A 23039-nucleotide genomic window follows, 5' to 3' on the forward strand; every position below is an offset into this window, starting at 1 on the left:
CAGTGAGAGTCTGCGCTGCAATCTGCTTTAACCAATTAAGCCATCTTCGGGTTAGAGAAAGAAATAAAAGTCTCAGTAAATCCATTGAAGAAGGAATGGTCCCCAGGCTTTCCGCTGGCTGCTATTGATCCCTTTAAGTGCCTGCTAATGAGACCCGTTTATACCCAATAAAGTACGCTTAACAGGAACAGCAAGACAGATTAGATGGCACGAGAACAGCACCCTCTCCCCAAAGCAAAATACCCGGGCAGGCGGGAGAAGGATTGATCGGCGAGATGGCTCTTAAAGGGTTAACCTGCTCGAGGCGAAAAGGAAGGGTGGGGGGAGAGAAGAGGGCGTGGAAATGGAGGCACCAAACGGGCAGGAGAAGTAGCGAGGAAGGCATAGCAGAAACTATGGCATTCTTCCTAGGAGAAATCTAAAGAGAGAGGGGAGAAGTGTGCGGCGGGATCCAGGCTCCAATACACTTGGAAACCCTCCCCCGCCCTCGCCCAGTCCATATGGAGTTGTAATTTCCCAAAGCATAGCGGGGAAGAACTCTGCGCGTGTTCAGAGGCACTTACTGATTTATTTTTGCATCTCATGTCCCAAGTCGGAACCCACTGAAGTTAGGTTCTGGGGCCAAGCCCTGATGAACCCCCGTTGTCAAGCTCTGTGGGGGCAATGCCTGGCTCTAAGTCTTGCCTCCGAAGAAAGGCAGGCTGAGGCAATGAGCTAGTAAGTCAGTGCCTAAGCCCTGTTGGATCAGACCAAACCTCCATCTAGTTCAACATCCTGCCCCCCCCAGAGGCCAGTCAGATGTTTCGGAAGGAAGTTGCCTCTGGCAACAGCCCCCCACCCCATGCCTGACCTCTGCGTTTCCTGTTGAGAGGTAGACAGCCTCTAAACATGGAGGCTCCATTTAGCTCTCATGGCCAACAAGGAGGGTTGTGTGCTAGGCGAGCCCGTTTTTGCAGAGGTTCTGTCCTGCTCCTCAGCCGCGTCCGCATGCAAACAGTCTGTCTACCGAAGGACCAAAGCATGAACCGGAGCAGGATGCGTGTATGTGTGCATGTTCCTCCTGGCTGGCGACGGAGTTGGCAGGAGCGGTTTGGTTTTTTTGTGGGGGGGTTTTGAGAGAGAAACAGCTGCGAATGTCACATGCTGGGAAAGGGGATTCGCTGCAGCTGATGGGAAGGCTTCCCTCAGCCAGCCAGTCAGGGACAAACGCTCGCCTGGCTCTTTTGCGTCCCTGTCTTCTCGCTTGCTGCCGTTTACCTGGGCGCCAGCAGCGGCGGCGGCGGCGGCTGTTATGGATGGGGATACCCTCTTTGCTCCTCATCCTCTGCCCTACTCTGTGGAGGGCTTGCGCCAAGAGTGAGGCGGGGGTGCCTGGGGAGGGAGGAGGGGGCGCAGGAAGGCGGCGTGTGACAGATGCATCTACTCTGACAGCTCCCGGGCTCAGCCTAGTGGCTCCCTGCCATTGGCTCAGTGCAGTGGAGCGGCAAGGCTGCGCACTATAATAGCGCCATGCCTGTGAGAGGCAGCTGCTCAGACTCCTTCGGCAAAGCTACCGAGATGCCGCTGCCGAGGCTGCCGCTCCGCCTCCTCCTCCAGCTAGCTCTGCGCTGAGCCTCAGAGAGAGAGAGAGAGAGAGAGAGAGAGAGAGAGACTGTGGTCACTCAGTGCCTGCCGGCTCCCGTTGTTGCTGAGCTGCCCTGCCGCTGGGTCTCTCTCCCCGCCCTGCGGAAAGGAGGGAGAGTTGGGCTGCTGCTGCTGCGATCGCTTTAGTGGGAGAGATCAGCCGAAGGGGGAGCAGTACATGCCGCCTGTGTGCGTGGCTTGGCTCACTTGGGTCTCCCCTCTTCCGCCCCAGCGCCACTTTCTCCTTCTTGCACCGCCAAGCCCGGCACTCCACCCCATCCCGCGCCTGGTGCCGGGCTGATCTGGCGCCCTTGGGGTGCATGGACAAGGCTGCAGCCGACGAGGCGGCTGCCCCATGGAGTGTTATTACATTGTCATCAGCTCCGCGCACCTCAGCAATGGGCACTTTCGCAACATCAAGGGAGTTTTCCGAGGTCCTCTCAGCAAGAACGGCAACAAAACTCTGGTAAGGGTTCCAGCTCTTCTTCTTCTTCTTCCGATTTCCCACCTCTCTCCCATCCCGTATCCTTCGGTGCCGCTTGAACTATCCTGGATTCAGCACCCCAGAGTCCTGGACAGCTCCGAGCGGGGTGTTTTAAGGGAGATTCTATGAACCCGTCTATATCAGGTTATTGGAGGTATCATGGCTCTAGAGAGAGAGCAAGAGGGAAACGCTCGCTTTCTACAGGGGTTCCCCTCGTTTTGCTGTAGTTTTTACTTTTGGCTCTCCCTGGAAAGAACTGGCCTGGTTTATGGTGAAGTGAAGACCTTGAGTGAAAGGGGCACTGAGTCTTTTGCTACAGATGGAGGCAATGGTCCCTTTGAGTTCTTCTGCTACTGAATGGCAGAGTGTTTAATAGGGTGTAAACTTCTCTGGAGTAGCAACCTCCATCCAATAAGAGAATATCCCACCGGGGGTCCTAAAACACAGTTAACATCAGCTTTCCCTATATGAATTAGGGGGTTGGGGTGTTCAGAAATGAAAGAAAAGACAGAAAGAGACTTAGTCATTTGAGGCTTATTTGACTGGAGAGGTATTAAAGCATGATAGCTCTAGAAGTTCAGCACTCATTCCATACACATAGGAAGGCAACTTAGTCAACAATATGGGATGGCCTAACCTTAGAATGAATGAAAGGTACACCTGAGTGATTTCTGTATATTGTGGTTGCCAGCCAAGTTACTTGTCGGGGGTGTGTGTTACTGGATTAGCAACTCTTGACTTTTTCCTTCATTTTGTTAACTAACACATGCTTGGCTTGTCATGTATGGTCACATTTATTGTTTCTGACTTTCTGGAACTGTTGCAGCGGGAAGGGTAAAATTCCTTGCTTAAGAACTTTAGCATTGTTCACATGACACCTGGGATATAAGAAGTCCACTGCTGAGAGGAGTTCATTCAAAACACAATGACATGTGCTCTGATTCCTGAAAGCTTGCATAGTACTGGAAACAGATTTGAAAATATGATGGAAAAACATTGCTTTATCATCATTTTTTTCATTCTGAAACTTTTCTATAGCAACAAGGCAATAGACTGTGTCCCTTTTGTAGGAGGGATAACTTCTGTTAACAAAATATGTTTCCTAAATTTAGCTTTCAAGCAATTTTTCTAGAAATACAGAGACTACACAAAATTCATAACAAGTAATAAATTGTTCTTACAAAGATGCTTAATAGAAATAGTAGTGGATTTGAGAAAGCACATGGACAATGTACACTAGCCTTTTAAAGCCCTCTTCTGTAGTATTAGCCTATTCAGTGACTAGGTAGTTAAAGAAACATTATTCAAAAAGGCGCGCGCGTGTGTGTGTGCGTGCGCGTGTGTGTGTACACACACACACACACACACACACACACACACTTCCATTGTAGGAATTACATATATTCAGAAATCTATAAAGTAATAAAGTGAGATGGCACAAAGTTTGCAAAATTAACTACTAGACCCTTCAAGGAAAGATGCGGCAAGAATAATTCATTGATTAAATTCTGATGCATCTTATAAACAGCTCTACAACATTTGCATCTGTATCAGTTCAACTGTGCCATATTTTGTTTACCTTCTGTTTCCACTACCCAGTGCATTCATTACTATGAAAGCAAATGGTATGGATAGCCAACTGCTCTCTGTATTTACACTTACAAAGAACCACTTGGAAGCAAGTCCTCTTATTGTCAGTGGGACATCCTTCCAAGTGTGCTTTTGCTTAGGACACAATCTAATTTAACTTTGAAAACTAAGTATCTAGTTAAATTCATCACAAAGGCTGGCATATGATGTTTCATGACTCTGTGCAGAAGTTATACCTTCCTCATGTAAATGTGCATTACTTCTAAATGACTGCAGGATTAAGGCTTCAACTGGAGGTACTTCTGAAAGTAACTGTAAAGTTTTCTTTGATGAAATAACAGGTGACATCTTTAAATGGCATGTAGATTACGTTCTATAATTTTATTATACATCAGCAACAATGGGTTTTGTTATGCTCAGCTAATCCACATGGAGATTCGGTTTTTTAAAAAATTGGATCAGCATCATGGAGAACAAAAAATAATTTTCTTAAGAATATGCACTTGCATTCACACTGTCAGTTTAAAAAGTACTACATGACACCAGTTCTAGAGTTCAGATACAATATTTTCTGCCTTGAAGTTATTGTCAGTAAGTGGTAAAATTGGCTTTTGCCTCTGATCTAATTTGACTTCTGTATTTTGGGAGAGTTTCTGCAAAGTTAATATAATGAAAATGATACAGCAGACTTCTTGAGAGGTAATATAGGGGAAATCTGCTATAATACAAACTTAATGCACTCAAGAATGAAATTCATTTCTATTTGAAAGCAAATGCAAAATTATTTCACAGAGCCAGCCAAGCTGGATAAAAATGTACTCCTTAAAAACAAGTTAAAGTAGAAAACAAAGTAGAAAATCTTTCAAGAAAATTGTGAGCATTTTCATAAAGAAATATACAGCCTGTATCTTCCTAGTGTCTTTCTCTTTTTAATATATAACTGGATGGTTCTCAATATGTGAAGAACCAAATGAACTGAAAATAAACAGAGGCAAACACTAGGACTGCCACCTGTTTAATAAGATCATTTGAACTTTAATCTATTGAAGAATGCAATCTGCATAAATCTGCATATTAATAAAATAGTTCTAAGGGGGGAAATTGTTATTTTTAGATAACACTCAAAGGAGACACCATTTTAGAAAGGCATTCCCTCTGTATGAGGAAAGCAAGAATGCCTCTTCTGGGTTGGTACATGCCAGTGCAGTTTTTATAAATACTTGTATTAAGAATATTAACTTTTTAAAAAACCCAACAACAACTGTTACCTGATTAATCAAGGACACATTTTCTATCAATCAAAAGTGTTTCAATTGACTGATTAGCCTATTAAGTGGTTTACAGAACAATCCATTGCAGGTTTACTCAGAGGCAAGTCCCACTGAGTTTCAATAGGACTTAGTCTCAGGTGCATGTGCATAGGTGTGCAGCACAGTTATGTGGAAGCACACTTACTCAGGAGTCTCATTGAACATAGTGTGATTGACTTCTCAGTCAGTCTGCATAGGATTGTGGTGATGTGTTGCAGTTCAGATGAAAACCTATGTTTTTCTATTGTGCTCAGAGCAGCACAGTTCATTGTCAATTGTACTTAAACCCCAAAGCCAGTTAATGCCAATTACCTTTGTAGGTTGTGGAGAATGCTGGAAAGTAGCCATTTGGTCAGAGTACATGGGATCACTTCTGTGCAAAGTTTATGAAGTCTTGGCTTGACTTTGCTCTGAAGAGATAAGGTCTTCTGTTTTGACATAAAAAGCCTGGCTCAGCAATGAATTTTTATCCATTCTCTCTCTCTCTCTCTCTCTCTCTCTCTCTCTCTCTCTCTCTCTCTCTCTCTCTCTCTCAAAACCGGCAATATATAATCAAATGCAGTATGGATGCTGGCCCATACTATTTAGCCCTGAAGGAGAGTGAATACATTCCCTGGAAACATCAGAAGTGGAAAGACCTGTAAAAAGGATTAAAAGAGCAATAAATAACAGAAGAGGTGATAGAAGGGCCTTGGGTTAGTTATTTTAGCTCCTTGGAGGGTTTATTCTTATGTTTGTGCAATTTTTTCCATTGGCCAAGAGGGGCCACTGCTGAGCAGCTTATCCCCTTGCCTAAGTTCTGCTCACTCCTCTTTCTCCTCTTAACTAACTTTGCTGTGTGTTGTGTTCTTTAGAGTGAGAGCTGTATAGCAGTGGGATAGAATGCCACTTCTCTCACCACTGGTGAGAAGACTCCTCTGGTGGTCGGGTGAAAACAGAAGCACAAATCCCAGTATTCCATTCTCTTCCTCAACCTTCACGTTGGGAAGAAAGAGGTGACGAGAGTGCCTTAGGTCTTGCTATTCTCTCAGTGCTCAGAGGCAAATGGTAGTATGCTTGTGGAAGCACACCTTGGTAGTATTAAAGGGGGGCAAGTCCGGTCAGGCCATATCTTGTGTGAAAAAACTTCTTTACAATCTTTTTAGGTTCAATATGAGAGGCAGAAATGTAGGCAGGGTGCAAACTGAACCTGAAGAATAATGAATAAAATGGGGAAAGAGATCTATGTGAGTTTCACCTTGTGTGATGGCGGGGGCGGGGGAGGGACACCTGATTTGGGTTAAGGAAATGGCAAATGAACATTAGAGTTAAAAAGCAACAGGAAAAGGTTTGAAAAATGCTATAATTTAAGGCAAAGAAAAGTATGGAAGGGGCATAGAAATGAACACAAACTTGGTGATATATTAGTAAGTTATATGTTGTAATTCAAATTATTAAGTAGTGAAATGTCAGGGTGAGCAGTCATGTTTGCAGATATGATCATGGAGAAATGGACGTAGAATGCTGCTGAAGATGTGTCAAAAGGTTCCTTTCTATAAGTTTTATTTTTTAAAAAACCAAGTCTTTGTGTTTCAGCATCTCTTTGTGTGGTTTGTATAGATGCTATTGTGCTGCTGTTTCATTCTCAGTCTGGGAAGGCACTGCCCACCTGCCTGCCTCTCGAGAGGATCATTCAGGAAGCAGACTTGTTTCTCAATATATTAGACACACCTAGGCATGCAAAAAACTGATGACCTCCTATTACTATTACGACTATGACTATGACAATGACTATGAATATTTATATTAGGGATGTGCATGAACTATTCAATGTTGAACTGATCCACATCAAGCCGGGCTGGTTTGGTGGCTTGACTGTGAACAGAACTGGGGTTGGTTTGTTCCATGATTGAGCTGAACCAAGCCTAGTTCGAGTGGATCGGTTTGACATCGAATGGCAGTGGTGGGGGAGCGGCGAGAAAGGTAGTCTAAGGTTCTTATCAGCCCGACCCAGTGCAGCTGCTGATGCCACTGTACACCGCCCCCCCAGGGCAGCCCAATAATTGGTCTGGATAGCTCTGAAAGCAGGCCACCTATGTGGTGGAAGTGTGGTTCTGGCCTCTGTGGATGCACAGAGGCCATTTGCGGGGTCTCCATGCATGAACAGAGGCTAGAACTGTGCTGCCGCTGTGCAGGCAGCCTGCTTGCAGAGTGATCCGGAACAGCGATTGGGACCTGCAGGGGGCAGCGAGTAGCAGTGCCAGCAGCCAGGCCAGTAAGAATCTTAGACTGCTTTTCTCGCTACTCCCCCACTGCCCTTCGATGGATACCTCCACCCCTTTACTTGTAAAAGTGGAATCCGGTGAGGGTTCTGCCTTTACAAGTATTGCGGCTCAAACCACTAAACCAGTTTGGTCAAAATGTCTGGACTGGCTGGTTTGACTTTGATTCCAATTTGAACTGATCTGTGATTTGGGGTTTGTGCACACCCCTAACTTATATACCACTTTTAAACAACAACAACAAAACCCATAGAAAAATAAATTTGTTCCCTGCTCCAAAAGGACTCATAATCTAAAAAGAAACATAAGGTAAACACCAGGAACAACCCCTGGAAGGATGCTGTGCTGGGGTTGGATAGTGACAATTGCTTCCCCTGTGCTTAATAAGAGGGTCACCACTTTTAAAGGTTAGCAGCGGTTAATTGAGAACATGTACTCCATACCTTAAAGGTCATTTCTATAAAGAGATGCCAATTGTATTTTAGAACCTGACCATTGATGAGGTGGCTTGGATTGTTCTGACCTTTGAACTAATATTTAGAAAATATACCAGCCCATGGATCAGTGACTAGAGAATACAGAGGCCCTCAAGAATGGAGAAGTTTGGCTAATAACAACAACATGGTTCCCTGTCCCCAAAAGACTTGCAGTCTGAAAAGAAACACACAAGAAGGTAGAAGGGACAGCCACTGGAGGCATGCTGTGCTGGGACTGAACAAGGACAGTTGCTCTCCCCCTTCTAAATATAAAGAGAATCAACACTTCCTCTTTGCTCAGTTAATTTGTTGCTGTCTTTGAAGTTGAAGGTGCGTAACTCACTTATGAAGTGCAATAAGCTTCAAAACTTTTTTAAAGAGAGCCAGCCACTAAGCTTACGTTTGTTCAGAATGTGTGAGTTGTAACCCCCGGCTGGAAAGTGAAACCTGTCTTTTCTTACAAACTGTTTCTAATATCCAGTGCTGGCCTCACAATTCCCCACACAGAAGATTCTCCCTGAGCAACTTGTGGGGATTTGTTTGGGATTTTTTCCCATTGTTCTGGGAATATTCCATCCAGCACATGTAGAAGGGAGAAAGGATCAAGACGATGCATATTTTTTGAACAGATTTGAAGCGAGTCCCCGCAAACCTCAGAATGTAATTCATTCCAACATTGTCCTCCTGTCCAAATCACATCAAATCTGCACATTAGCAGCTGACATTAAGAGCAGTCACAGTCATGTTAAAGGAAAATAACTTTCTAGATGCAATGAATGCATGACTGTCGCCTAGACCAATTTGCTGCTGATAGAAGAGCACCTCGGGCAACCGCTAAGGTTGGATTGAAGGAACTGTTGTACATATTGCTTTTCAGTATCTGTTGGAGGTGGAAATGAAAACCTTATGGAGTGTCGGCATATGTTGTTGGCAGCACAGTAGGCAGCATAATGAGGGAACGAAATGTAGAAAGCTTCTGCGATGGCTGGTTATTTCTTAGTGGTTAACATTTTTTTTTATATGATCTGATTTGTTCAGCCTGATACCACCCTCAGCCCTAAAAAAAGGCCATTTTAGAGGTCTGCAATACTAGAACAAAAAGAACCTTATTAAATTACATCTATATTATGTAGAAAACTTATTTCTGGGGGAAGGAAATGTGGAGAAGCAAAATACCTGTGACTATCAGTATTCCCTTTGCCAGAAAAATCATGCCATCTTCTGAAGACTACAGTCTTGTGCACACTTATGTGGGAGTAAGCTCTTTGGGACTCACTTATGAGTAAACATGAATTGGATAAGCCTGCGTGTAAGTCTATTTAAATTCAGTAACATCTGTTAAGATTGGCGGGGAGCTCCTTACAGTTTTTGTCCCTAAGTAGAAGGTATTATAAGAGATCTTTAAAACTGGTTGTAGTTACATCATAGGAACATGCCTTATATCGTGTCAGACCACGGTCCATGATGGACCATGAAGGGTCCATCTAGCTCAGTATTGTCTACACAGACTGGCAGTGGCTTCTCCAAGGTTGCAGGCAGGAATCTCTCTCAGTTCTATCTTGGAGATGCCAGGGAAGGAACTTGAAACCTTCTGCATGCAAGCATGCAGGCACTCTTCCCACAGCAGCCCTATCCCCTGAGGGGAATATCTGACAGTGCTCACATGTAGTCTCCCATTCAAATGCAAACCAGGGTGGACCCTGCTTAGCAGAAAGGATAATTCATGCTTACTATCACAAGACCAGCTCGCCTCCCTTATTTCTGGGGGGAGGAAATGCCTGCAGTGGGCAGCATCGAGACCTTTGGTGCAGCAATGATTGTAGCAGGAACTTCTCCTGTAAATGGAAGAAAGGTCCCACTCATGCCAGGTCTCCTTTCCAAGTGTAGCTATAATTGAACGGGGGGGGGGGGCAAATATACTTGATGAAGGGGGGCCCACTGGTAGAGTGACATATTTCTCTTTGCTCTCCACCTTGCACGTCTCTGAAGAAGAGTGTGGGGTGGGCAGAAGCCCATCTTCACATTTTGTCCCAGAGCTCACTCCAACCTTGTGACACCCTTGGCCGTTTGCATGAGCACAAGTCTCTTTCCATTCATGAAAAGAGCATCGGAATGTGAATGTAAAAACTACAGTAGCTAGAATGTACATTTGATTCCACTTCTGCATTCTGTCCTGCATGAACAATATTCACTCATGGCACAAATAATTACATTATTTCACATTATAATAATTACAGATAATCACATTATAGTTACAAATAATGTGAAAAAGGTGTGTGCACCTTTTAGTTTCACATGTGAGCATGGGCCTTTTGTATATTATTGCTTTGAACATGCATATTTGTTAGGTGTGGGTGTTAACATACAGGGAAACGATTGAACATATAGATTTCCATGCAAATGGAGTAAAGTGTGGTTAAAAATTTTGTACATATCTTGAGGGTGTAAATCCAATGATACTAAATATAAATGGAAGAAATAATGTTGTTAATATGGGGAAATGTTTTGTTCAGTCACCAAAGTTTTCTATGATGGAAAATGCATTTTCAATGACACCATCTTTCTCCTAATGAACCTGTTTAGTAATATTATAGTAATAACATAATTATTTCTATAGGGTGCCTGTGAGACTCAACATAAAAATAGTAGAACAAAATTATCTGAAGCCTGTTTTTAAAAGGGAATGTATGGGAGACATTAAAATCAAACTAAGGGAGAAACCAACTGTGGATCCTTGAAGCCATCTGGAGATTAGAAAAGCTTTGTACTTTTCAAATATAAGGAGAAAGAAACAGAAAGCTGAAGGGAAAGATGTCCACTCTGAGGACCTTGCCACCACAAGGTGACTTTCAAAGCACTGACTTTAAAAAGCAATTGTGGGATCCTATTTATTTATTTATTTATTTATTTATTTATTTATTTATTTATTTATTTTTGCATTTTTATACCGCCTTTCGTTAAAAGATAGCCCCAAGGCAGTTTACAAAAGTTAAAAACATACAATTAAAAACACAATAAAAACATCATGCTAAAGGTATAAAAACATATAAAAACAGGCATAAAACAATACAACAGATAAATCCTACAACTGTATTCTCCAATCCAGCTAGGGGCCTTTTATGCGGCGATGTAGATATCCACAAGTCTTTCATCTCCTTGATGCATCTGTGCCTGTGGATGCAGAGACTCTTAAGGCAGGTTCCCACGTACGGTGGTACCTGAGGCAACTGGTTTCCTGTACGAGCCTATATTTCCTCTTCAGCTTCTGAAATGCCAAGATTGGTTGTGTCATGCAAATGCACCAGTCTCAGCATACTCTGCCCTACTTCCCTCAGGGAAGGGAACCTGACACCTGCAATTTAGAGTTGAAGCATGTTACAGGTGTGGTGTTAGTTTAGGGAAACAGGGCATGAAACTGAAAGGGGTGGTATCACAAACAATCTCAGCATAGTGGAAGCTGGAGAAGTAGAGACTCATGCAAGGAGCATACACTCCCGAGGAACCAACTACTTGCTAGGGATGTGCAAACAGGTTCGACATCGAATGTGTTCCATGTCAAACCTGTTCAGTTTGACAGTCCGGGGTCAAACTGAACCATCTTCTGTTCGGTCCGACCCTGGACCGAACACCCCCCGACTGTTTGGGGGTTCGCGGACCTTTTTAAAATAATAATAATTAATAAAAAATAAAAAAAAAATTTACCTTACCCCCTTCAGGGGAGTTGTTAGAGGTGCCTGGGGGGGCGGGGTCCACAGAGGTTCCCCTCCCACTGCCGGCCTCCCTTACAGCCCAAACCGGTTTGTTTGGCCGGCTCTTCGGCCCGTTCGGGCCTTCCCCCTCTGGTGCGGCAGCACCTGTGCAGTTGGCCTCTGTGTGGCCTGGGTCACACAGAGGCAAATTGCAGGCATGGCAGCCTCCAAAATGGCCACCACACTGGAGGGGGAAGGCCCAAATGGGCCGAAGAGCCGGCCAAACGGGCTGGTTTGGGCTGTAAGGGAGGCCAGAGGTGGGAGGGGGAACCTCTGTGGACTCCCCCCGCCTCCAACAACTCGCCTGAAGGGATAAGGTTCAAATTAATAATAATAATAATAATAATAATAATAATAATAATAATAATAAATAAATAAATAAATAAATAAATAAATAAATAAATAAATAAAACAAGGTCCGCAAATCCCCCCCGGACCAAACCGAACCGGGGGGGCGGGTTTCAAGGGGTTGCTGGACCGAACTCACCCGGTCTGGTTTGAGTCTAGTCCGGACTCGAACCAAACTGGGCCAGCTGGTTCCATGCACACCCCTACTGCTTGCCCCAGCCTAGGTGTTGCCATACATGCAAATCTGCCATATGCGTGAACCCACCCTTTTGTAAAAATAAATAAATCTACAAATAGCTTGTTTGGGTTGGGGAGTGGAGGTAGGGCTGGATTCAGTCTCCCTTCCTCCTTTCCCATTGTCAAACAGCGGACTGTGGTGTTTTTGGTTAATCCATTCCTTGATCCAGGCTAGCTTTTGAATGAGGCTCTAGTTACTTGTATTCCAGTCCTGGAGTAGAGGCGGGGCTAACAAACAGCCAGCAGCAAGAACATGGAAAAGCAGTCTGCACTTGCCTCTCTGTACATAATACTTATTTCATTAAACTATTAATATTCCCAATTCCACTCCACTGCCTTGTCCTTGCACACCACAACACTTTTCTTTGGATTTTACACTTTGGATTTTAAAGGTGGATGTTTAACCTTTTGGATGTTTAACCTGGCCTGCCATGCATGTGTTCCTCTGAGTTTAGGCTGGGAAGGGAGTTGAAGCAGTGGTGGCTTAAGGCCAACTAGTGATTTGGTGGCTGAGGTGAGGCTTGAAACTCCTGCTAACTGGACAAAGATGCACCTTTTTAATGAGGTGATTCTCTTTAGGTAGCGGGGGAGAGTTACTGGCCCTATTCACCCCCAGCACAGTACTTCCAGTGAGTGTTGCTGGTGTCTAGCATATGTTTATTTTTAGATTGTTAGCCCTTTAGGGACAGAAATCCATTTTATTTCATTTTATTTTAATTTACTTTTATTCATCCATCCATTCATTCCTTTCTATGTAAGCTGCTTTGGAAACTTTTGTTGAAAAGTAGTATATAAATATTGGTTGTTGAAACAATGGCTTCCCTCGCACTCATTCTTCGCTACTACACTGTATACATTCTCTTGATGTAAGCATTCTAATAAACATCTTTTGCTTTTCTTCCCCAGTGGTGACACGGTATAGAAGCACAGCACTGCCCACCCACTTTGATTAGAAGTGGATTTTGATTAAAAATGAAGGCCTACCTTTGAAACACGCTGATAAATCCATCTCTAGCATATGTTGAATTAATTCCCAGTATTGTTTGTGGTTGCAGCTTTGCTCTTGATTAAAAATAAATCCTAGGAGTTAAGATACACATGGTTTGCCTGTTCCCACTTTGTCCATCTGTCCATATACCATGCTATGTTTTATGACATTTAACAAAAGTGGAGGAAATCAATGGACATCTCCCACCTCCACCCCCTTCACACTTTTATTTGGAAGAGGGGGAAATTTGTATTGCAAAGAAAGATGTGGGTGAGATTCTGAGAATGTTGAGTATCAGACCCAAAGTTGAGTGGCTTCTGAAGCCATCCTGTCACCAAAGAGAAGAAGCTAATTCAGGGATAACCTATAGAATTTATGTTAGTGGCTTTAATCAAGTGTGACAAAAGATCTTGCAGATCCATGCTCCACATCATTTCCTCATTGGCCTCTTAATATCCTCCATTCCCATCTCATTTCTGTATTGTGAAATGTTTTAGAGAGCTATCTGTCAGGGAAGCTGCAAGCCAAATAAAGAGGAGGAGCTGAACAAACACTAGCAAGCATAAATAAGGTCCTTTTGGTTAATGTGGCCAGGGCAGAATGTATGATTGCATGCCATGCTATTGTGATGCACTTTCAAATAGGGTAATTGTTAGTCATAATGGTGACCATGTTGCAAGCCACAACCACATGAATGGCAGGAATGGGAGAGTAATTATGGGGTGACAGCAGCTGCCCTATGGGATGTATAAAAGGTAACAAAGCAGAGAAAAGGGAAAACCTACAACAAATGTTGTCTTAATGTGTCATTTAAGTTCAGAGAACTCACCAATACAACAAACGTGAATTGAACACCATACCTCTGAATCGATGAGGTGAACTCTGCAGAAAAATACTTCGAGTCACACATTTAGGTTTTGAGTTTCCATGTTGAAACTGGGATACTCCTCAGCATCTGACCCCCAAAATTTCCAATTGGCCTTCAGATTTGATATTTAACCCCAAAGCAGTATTTGAATGTTAGTATTGTTATTGAGCATCTAAAACAGATGGCAGATGCTCTTCTCTGATCAAAACTAGCATTGATTTCAGTTGGCTTTCTTTGTTTGACTTTTAGCCACACACTAAAGGCCAGAGAATCTTCAGTCAGGGATGCATCTCAAGTAATGTGCTGGGAGTTGAGCATTTGCTGTGTGTAAGCACATTTGGTAGAATGCTTTTTTTAAAAAGTGCAAACCGTGGGCTTGAAGAATACAAGGAATATTTCGTTTACTACCGTATATATGGTCTCCAGCTTGCTGTATGATCTACAGGTTGAGTATCCATTATCCGGACATGTGAAATCCGGAATGCTCCAAAATCTGGACACCACGGCGTAACAAAAACAAAATGTCTCAACTCACTCGCTCGCAGATTCCCAATTTTGCTGCTTTTAAACATGCAGTCAAAACTTTCTTATTTGAGAAGGCTGTTAGTGACAGGGGTTTTGTCTGTAATTCTCTCTAGTTGCAGCTCTGTTTTTATTGTGAAGTCTTTTAATGTTTTTGATGTTCTCGCTTTGGCACTAGGGGGAAAAGGGAAAGCCTCCCTGCTGAGTTGGCATCTGTTTTGGTGCTCTGGATTCCATGCCCAAGATATCTCATTATGCAAATATTCCAAAATCCAGAAAAATCCAAAATCTGGAACACTTCTGGTCCCAAGCAGTCCGGATAAGGGATACTAAACCTGTATAATGAAATATTCACTTCACTTAAAAAAACTAAACAAACAGGAATATGTGGGGAAAGCGTTTTTTAAAAAGGTACACAACATGAGAATTGCAACCAAGTACTTGTAGTCATATACAGCATTACTTTCTTGAATCTCTGTCTGGGGTGCTTATTCATGTTCTTTGGAAGCCTGTAGTGGTTTGTAGGTGTCCTGGTAGTCATTCTAAAGGGCAGGGTAGGTAGTGAATGAGTCACATAGTGCATCAATCTTCTCCCATCCCTTCTGAGGCCTGGAAAGAGGAGCTGTAGTAGAAAGAAGTAGATTCTAATGCATAGGCCAGTGGGAAAAGCTTGGTTGTGTTGGATAAGGCTCATGGGCTACATATTTTAGACTCTTCCTTTAGCAAGTCCTGTATTTACAGCAAAGGAATTGCCAAGGTAAGCCAATCACTACTCACTGGTCAAATGTGGGAAATGGCAGGAAACCAGCTGTAGCAAAGAAGGTCTCAGCATGGCTGTAGGCCAGTTAGGCACAGGGCTGGCTCTACCATGAAGCAGGATGAAGCTGGCTGCTTCAGCTATTGGACTGTGGATCAGTTCTCAGGGGGTGTATGGAGCCCACCCAGCACCCTTCATCTATAGCCTGTAGAGGAAGGAAAGCAAAATAGCACCATGCTGCTTTCCCTCTTCCCTTTCTAACAGAAAAGGAAAGAAGGAGAGATCTGTGAGAAAGTAGGAACTGGGAGTGTGTTGTGTGTTGTGTGTGTGTGTGTGGGTAAAGCTTCCGGGTCAGGCTTGCTTGCTGAGCAACTGGGAGATCTTGTAGGGCTCAGAAAGCTTTGTCCTTGATCCTGAATCTTCTCAGTAGCACAGGAGCTATGTCTGACCCACGTGGCAGCCCTGAAATGGAATCGGAGGCCTCTTGCTTATGATCCCCTTATCACTTGCAGTTCTTGTTATACAAGAAAGGCAGGCCTTGACTGCCTTGTTTGTTTTCAGAAAACTGGAGCAAAATATTCCCCAGGAAAAAGGCAAACATTAGCTGCAGCCTCACCTTAGCATCCAGGAGAAGAAAAAGAGGAACGGGAGGAAAGAATGCTTCTCTATAAGGAATTCGGGACAAAAGCATTGCATGGAGTATGATGGTTGAAAAGAAGGAGATATCCTTTTGAAATAAGGGACATATGTAAGCTCTAGGACTGGAGAGGGTAGTACACTTGATTTTTTTCAGCCATTCTAAATTTCATACACTGATTACTATTTCTTATTCCTGTTCTTATACTCATACACCTATTCCTTTGTAATGAATTTCATTGCTGCAGAGCTCAGATCTTATTAATACAGCCTCATCATTTATAATCTTAAATCATGGAAGATTTCTCACCAGGTTTTTAATTTCAGGGAGGGTGTGTGTGTGTGTGTGCACGCGCCCGTGCGCAAGGATACCTGCTTGGCTAGATAAATCAGGAGCTGGGAGTTACAGGCAGGTTGATTTGTGGAGTATTTACTGCAGTGTCCTTCAGCACTGCTACCAGTGTTTGAAGGGACTTACTGTCATTACTCACCTGACTCCCTACCACTTCAGCAGGTGAATCGATCTTTAAAACTGATCCTTTGCAAAGAAGTCGTGACCAAATAAGATCTGTTAATTTTCCAGACCATCACCTAACTCGGGGGTTTCCAGACTTGTGTCCCCAGATGTCATCGGGCTACAGATTTCATAATCCACAACCACAGTGGCCAAACATCTGGTGACCCAAGGTTAGGAATTCATGAACTAGGCCTTAGTCTTCAGAGTACACTGATTTTTGCAACAACAAGGAATCTGATCCATTATCTAAGGATACTCTAAGGATATGTGCTATTCAAACATTTTTTTCTCCTGCACTAGTTTAATGGTGAAGTTTGCTTTTTGCTTTTCATTGATTGTAATTAGTGTGAGCTAAAACTATACAGCCAGTTTGCTGCTACTTTTTGGCACCATTTTCCTTCTTTTCCCTGACTGTCCTTAGCAGGAGGACCAAAAAACCATTCGCTTACCCAGCACAATCTGGCAGCATCCCATTCACATGTTATCGCACAGGTCTTATGTTGAATGCAGGTACTGCAGTACACTTCCTATCTGTACTGTGCATTTGAGCAGCCTGTGCCCAGATCCACATTTAAAATAATGTAGATACTGGCGTTCACACATAAATAGGTACATGTCTACAACCATCTATACTCTTGTACACTTGTATGTTAATGAGGCTGTTCTCATGAGCAGCCAAGCCCAGGCTCAGGCAGACGATTGGATCCATGTGGATCCCTGTGCTGCCGCTGTGCCAAACCTGGTTTTCAAGCTTGGCTTTTAGCCGGAGTTAACGGAGCGAGCGATGCCAGGGTCCGGGATCGTGTGTCAGTGAAGGTTGCTTGCTGAGACAGACACAGGTGCCTAGAGTGCTCATCACCGGGGGGAATTCCCCAATGCACTACACTTGTCGTGCGGTGCATTGTGGGATTCCCCCGGCCTCTGAAATATCATGCCTGTCGGCGCCATGGTGATCATATGCGTGGCAGCGTGGGGCGGCTGGGACCAGTCTGGGATCATCTGTGGAGAAGGTGGACTCAACTCTACCTTCCCCCCTCCTGCGCACCTGCGCAATCATGTGAAAGGCCCCAGTGTCTGAATAGGGCTAATAGGTGAATGTTATGAGCAGTACAGTTCAAGTTACCAAGCACATTTTCCTTTTTAAGTGAAACAAAACCATTTAAATTTGAGGGTCCTAGGGTACCACCACAGACACACCTCTGGAATCTGGGATATGATGGGTACACAGCCTTGTTGACCCTAATGGTTTTTCCATTCAATGTCAGGCAAGCATATGGCTAAGGATGGGTCATCATGAATGGCCACAGCTAAAGGACACTGTGTGTGGGATGGTGCTGCATCTTCTAGCTTTCTGGGAGACCCAGAGTATTGTATTCCACAAATCAAATATTTCAAATTTCCTGTACCTCAGAGGCTGCAATGGCCTTACAAATTAATTTTTAAAAACAATATAAAGGGATTAAGAAGGCCACAGTCATATTAAAATTTTATGAGGTCTAGAGGCTGTGCACACAAGAGGCCAAACTCAGGCTAGGGCAGCCCAGCCTGGGTTTGTCAGCCCATGTGCACTGCCAGGATTGATCCGTATCCTGGCGTTGCCCTCATGGATAGCCCGACTTTTAACCCCAGCCTTTAGCCAGGGTTAAGGGTGCGAACGCCAGCATTAACAGTGCCTAGAGCATCTGGGTTAATGGTGCCTAGACATCTTTGCTGTCTTCTCTGCTGTCAGAGGCTTAGGCTGACCATGGTGGGTCTGTTCTTAATTCTAAAGAGCAACTGTACGTTCAGTGGTCTAGCTGTTTTTTAATTATTATTATTAACATTCCATCAGGTTGGGGTCTATTAATGCCTTCTGAAAATGCCATCTGTCTTTCAGGCTGTCTGTTGTCAGCCCATTCTGCATGTTGCATTTTGTCAATTTTGTCTGTCTTCCTCGACCACCATCCAAATGGGTTGGATGTGATAATATATTTGTACAACTAATGAAAACACTAACATTACAAATATTAGCCATTAAACAGTGCAAATATTAATAGATGCTTTCAAAGCCAATTTTCGTGGGGGATTTATAGATCTACATTAATGGTATTTTAGGTTACACAAAAATTGAGAATATGTTGTGATTTCAGTAAAGCATTGTTAATGTACAATTCAGTTTGTTTGCATGTATAATGCTCACTTTTAGGTGCTTTTACCGATCCTAAATGATGATGGTAAGGCTGAACAATATTATTAATGTAAGCAAACTCCTAGGGGAAAAAAACTCTTTTGTAACAAAAAAAGATTTTGCAGCTTAGATCAGGCTTGGGTTGAGAAGGCATGTGCACACATTCTATCTGTACACCTGGTCCGCCACCCCCGAATTTATGCTCTGCAGTTGTGTGCGTGCGCACGCATACGTACACATGCGTGTGCACACACACACACACACACACCCCTTCTTCCTTAAACTTTTCTCAGTTTAGGGAGATGCAAAACATTTGGAAGTATTTTTGTAGCTATGTCCTGATCACAGGTGCTGAATTTTTGGAACATTTTGCAAAAATAGACATGTGGTTTTCTGCAATCATTGCAAAACATTGTTGCACATCAGTCCCCACTGAAAAACACAGGATCCTCACTGCTGGTATTGCATGCTATAGCAGTGCTATTGGCTTAATTGCACATCATTCCCTTTTCAAAGGAGCAATTCTTCTAGGCAGCATAATCATGGTTGAGCATCACTTGTGTAATTTAGCCACTATTATTTTCCCTCCTGTGGAATTTCGGGAAATATTCACAACCCTGCTGTCTGATCGAGACACTTATCTGCAACAGAGCTTTTTGATTTGGGGAGTGGGCAGCATCCTGAGTAGTACTTCCACAAGCAGAAGACTATCTTTTTAAACCTCCCTTGCCCTTCAGCCCTCTGCCCCCCTCCCCAATTTATTTCTGAATCCCCCAACCCTCAGGGATATTTGTGGGGGGGGCACAGACGGTGCAGAGGGAAGTTGGGATGAGCAAAAATCATTCTCTTCTTGTGCAGGGGAACATCTTCTGCCAAGAGAAATAGTGATCAGGATGCTATCCAGTGGTATCTGTCGTATCCCTCCCTGATATTGAAAAGGCAGTTTAAAGATTTGGTGTGGAAGGTTTTTAAAGGGTGTGGGATTGAGGGGAGCACACACTATGGTGTAATGCACAGCAGTGCAGTGCATTTCCTGGGCACAGCAGTGCAGACACTAGCTGATTTAGCTGCCTGACAGTTTGCACTCCCAAGGCAACATACAATTGTAACAATAGAAGCAAAGAGAGGCAGCAACATGGTGGCTGAGCTGCCTCTCTTGGCCATGTAGGCATCTGGGACAGTGATGATAGGATGCATGTAGCTGGGTAATAGGTTGTACTGGCACATGCATAAGTGGTGGCAGAAGCAAGGGGGAGAGGACATTTTCTCTCATAGCCCCTGGGATCTCGGATGAGGACTCTCTGAGTGGGTAGCTTGGGGCTCTGGTTTTACAGGTATTATTTAAGTCCCTCTGAACTCTGGATAACTGAATGAGGCTTGGTACCAAGGGTTATTCTCCAGCACTCTCAGGCTGAGTTGTTGTGTTGCCCTTGGCGGAACATGAAGGCATTACAGTGACTGCGGCTGCCTTGCAGTCTTGAGTTATCTCTGTGCAATCAGTGACTAACTTATGGTGGTGTACACTGCCTCATATGCACCAGTGCAGTGATAAATTATGCATGTTACGCATTGTCAGCGGTTTTCCTGTAGACAGCAAGACTACTAGCACAACCTAATCTTTAAGCACATGAGTGCATCTTTCAGTGATTATGGCTTAGGAGTGTATTTTATAATGGCTGGGCCAGATGTCATTTCTTTGAAACCAAATGCAGTTGCTCTCTGGCTCTCTGCTTACATTTTTTAAAATGTTACTTTATCATTTAGTATTTCACATGCTAAGATAATCAAAGTTTAAAAATGGATGTGTTCAACTATCTCATCTCTGTGACAATACAGTGTGGCTGTAATAACTCAATAAAGTATAAACGCTATGCAAAATATAATTATCCTACTCAGTTGGGCTCTAATCACACACACATTTAAAATAATTGTGGAAAGCCAGTCAGTCATTAAAGAGAGACAGAACTCTTTTTTAAAAAAATCAAAATAATAGTTAAGGTCTAAAGCATGCATAGTGGGGTCTATTTTTAGAGTGCTGCCAAAAAGCTTCCAAATAGATTTATTTCTATGTATATCTCTCTTCAGGAGTCGACATTTTGAACGTATGTTATTCTTGGGGCGTATGCATTGAATTTTCTACACAGAAGGCTCTTTTTGGAGGGAGCATAATAGAAATGTAGTAGAAGTCTGTAGGAATTGTAAATTAGTTACAAAACTAATAGACGACCCTGGGGGCAAAGTCTTGCACTGGGCCACCTATGGTGCTTCCCCAAGCTCATCTTGGCCTATCTCATCTTGGCATCCGCAATCTCCTCAATCTCCCATAGAGCAAGAGGGGGACTTTGCAGTGGTGGGCAACCCAGGCAGCACCTCTCACATTCTCCTTTGGGAAAGGGGGAAGGATACGGATACAAGTATTATGAATATTTATATACCGCTTTTCAGCAAAAGTTTCCAAAGTGGTTTAGATAGATAAAATGGCTCCCTGTGTCAAGATCTGGGTTGTTGCCAAAGGGCTCACAATTTTAAAGAGAAACATAAGATATATACCAGCAATATTCACTGGAGGGATGCTGTGCTGGGGATGGATAGGTCCAGTTGCTCTCCCCCTGCTAAATAAAGAGATTCACCACTTTTTAAAGGTGCCTCTTTGCTCAGTTAGCAGGGGATGTGATGGTGCCACAAGCAGCTCTTCCTTATCCTCAGCCTTGGAAAGGGCTGCCACCACCACCACCACCACCACCACATTTTTTTGCTGTGGGAGAGGGCAGGAGGTGGAGAAGACACTGCCAAGTTGTTGGCTTGCCCTTCCTTCCCCTTGGTGAGTGAACTTTCCTCCCAGAGGCCACTGGGTCACTTCAGAAAACTCCAAAAGGAAGTCCCTTCACTGAGGGAAAAGGCAGGAGGAGACCCTCTTCAGGGACTCATTTGTGGAAAGAGAGGTAGTTGGGCTGTGGGGGACCTCAGGTGTTGGTCATAGGTCCTCAGCCAGAGTCCAGCTTGGCTGACACCCAACACCAGCCCTGGGTTGCTTCACTGCTTATCTGGCCATACAGATTTCTACGTACATTACCTCATGCAGCAAACCTACAAAAGTCAGCTGATGTCCATGCACACCAGTGTTTCATAATCCCTTTTTCATTATGCTAACTATTCCCACTCCCCCACATACACTTTTTAATGATATGCCACTGTTTCTCTGTGTCTTCCCCACCAGCAAGTGGGGGAGAAGTGCAAACAATTCTACAGGATAGGGCCGATCAACAGTGAAGGGTCAGGATTTCCCCAGGTGTGGGTCATGATTAGAATAGCAAGTCCTTGACTCTGTGTGGTTGCACTTGCCTCAGGCCTGAGATGTTAAAGAGTCAGTGGAAATTAGAATGTGCAGAGCTGTGGAGAAGAGCAGGTGAAGTTGTCCCACTGCAATCAATAACTCATATATGCTGATGCACTGTGCCTCTTAAGCGCCACTAAAATGATCGATGATGCATGTTGTGCATTCTCAGTGGTTTTCCTGTAGAGAGCAAGATCATTACAGCAACCTAATATTTAAGCACATGAATGCATCTTGCAGTGATGATTGCCTTAGAAGAAGTAGGAGCTGGGCAGGTGAAGAAATATAAATCCAAAGTGTGTGAGAACCAGACAGGTGTACCCAGAGAGGATTTGAAGGGAGTACTGAACATCTCTCACATTTCCATGGCTGAATTCTTACTAAAGTAGTAAGCCAAGATCTGGGCTGTAGCATTTTAGACTGCCTCTCCTGACTGAGTGTTCTCCAAACAACAACAACATTCCTTGCACGTAGAACACCAGGATGTCAACAAGAAGAGTTCTGGCTGACATCTAGTTTTCTATGTTTATTTTATTGTTGTATGGAAGCACATTCAGACATCTGAGCTTTCATTGGCAGTCTGAAGAGGTAAAGCCCAGATACAGTTTTCCCATCTTGGTGAGAACTAGGTCCTATTCTTAGGGATGAAAGCCAAGTGGGAATGCTGCAGAAAGCACTACCAAAGCTCCCTTGAGGACAGATCTACACTAAATAGGTGCTGCTTGTCTGGGGGCACCTCTTCTCCAAGCAACATCTTCTTGCTGCCCTATGAAAATCTGACTAGCAGTGGAACTGTCCTATGTGACACAGGTTTCCTAGATGGCAGTAAACCATGCGAAGAACAGAGCTTGAGAATAACTTTAAGGCAAGTGCTTATGGAGAATCCAAACAGTCCAGTTGACCGCCACATCATTTCTTCCAGGATCATGTGGGAAGAAGGCTCCTGGCATGGTTTCTGTAGCACCAGCTGTTGGCCAGCTCTTGCTCTCCCTAATTAACTCCATTGGCCAGGAAAGTGGTTTGAAAAGTGTTGGGTTAAGCATTGGTTAATCAGGGAAAGCCAGAGCTGAATAACTTCTGGAAGAAAATATACCAGCCATCTGCAGGATTGTTTGGATTCTCCATAAGTGCTCGCCTTATACTTATTTGCAAGCACTGCTCTTAATGTGCAC

At 43.8% G+C, this 23039-nt stretch overlaps 1 protein-coding gene across 1 annotated transcript in view; it reads left to right on the forward strand.

Moving 5' to 3' along the window:
• Window positions 1–1244: 1244 nt before the first annotated feature.
• ZNF804A (zinc finger protein 804A) overlaps window positions 1245–23039 on the forward strand; it is a 298236-nt gene continuing 276441 nt past the window's right edge. Inside the window, exon 1 of the mRNA XM_053286505.1 lies at window positions 1245–2089. Coding sequence (XP_053142480.1) covers window positions 1979–2089 — 111 coding nt within the window. The 5' untranslated portion in view covers window positions 1245–1978. The remainder of the gene's footprint in view (window positions 2090–23039) is intronic.

This window comes from Hemicordylus capensis, chromosome 1 (genome assembly GCF_027244095.1).
Source record: "Hemicordylus capensis ecotype Gifberg chromosome 1, rHemCap1.1.pri, whole genome shotgun sequence".
NCBI classification, from domain to species: Eukaryota; Metazoa; Chordata; class Lepidosauria; order Squamata; family Cordylidae; genus Hemicordylus; species Hemicordylus capensis.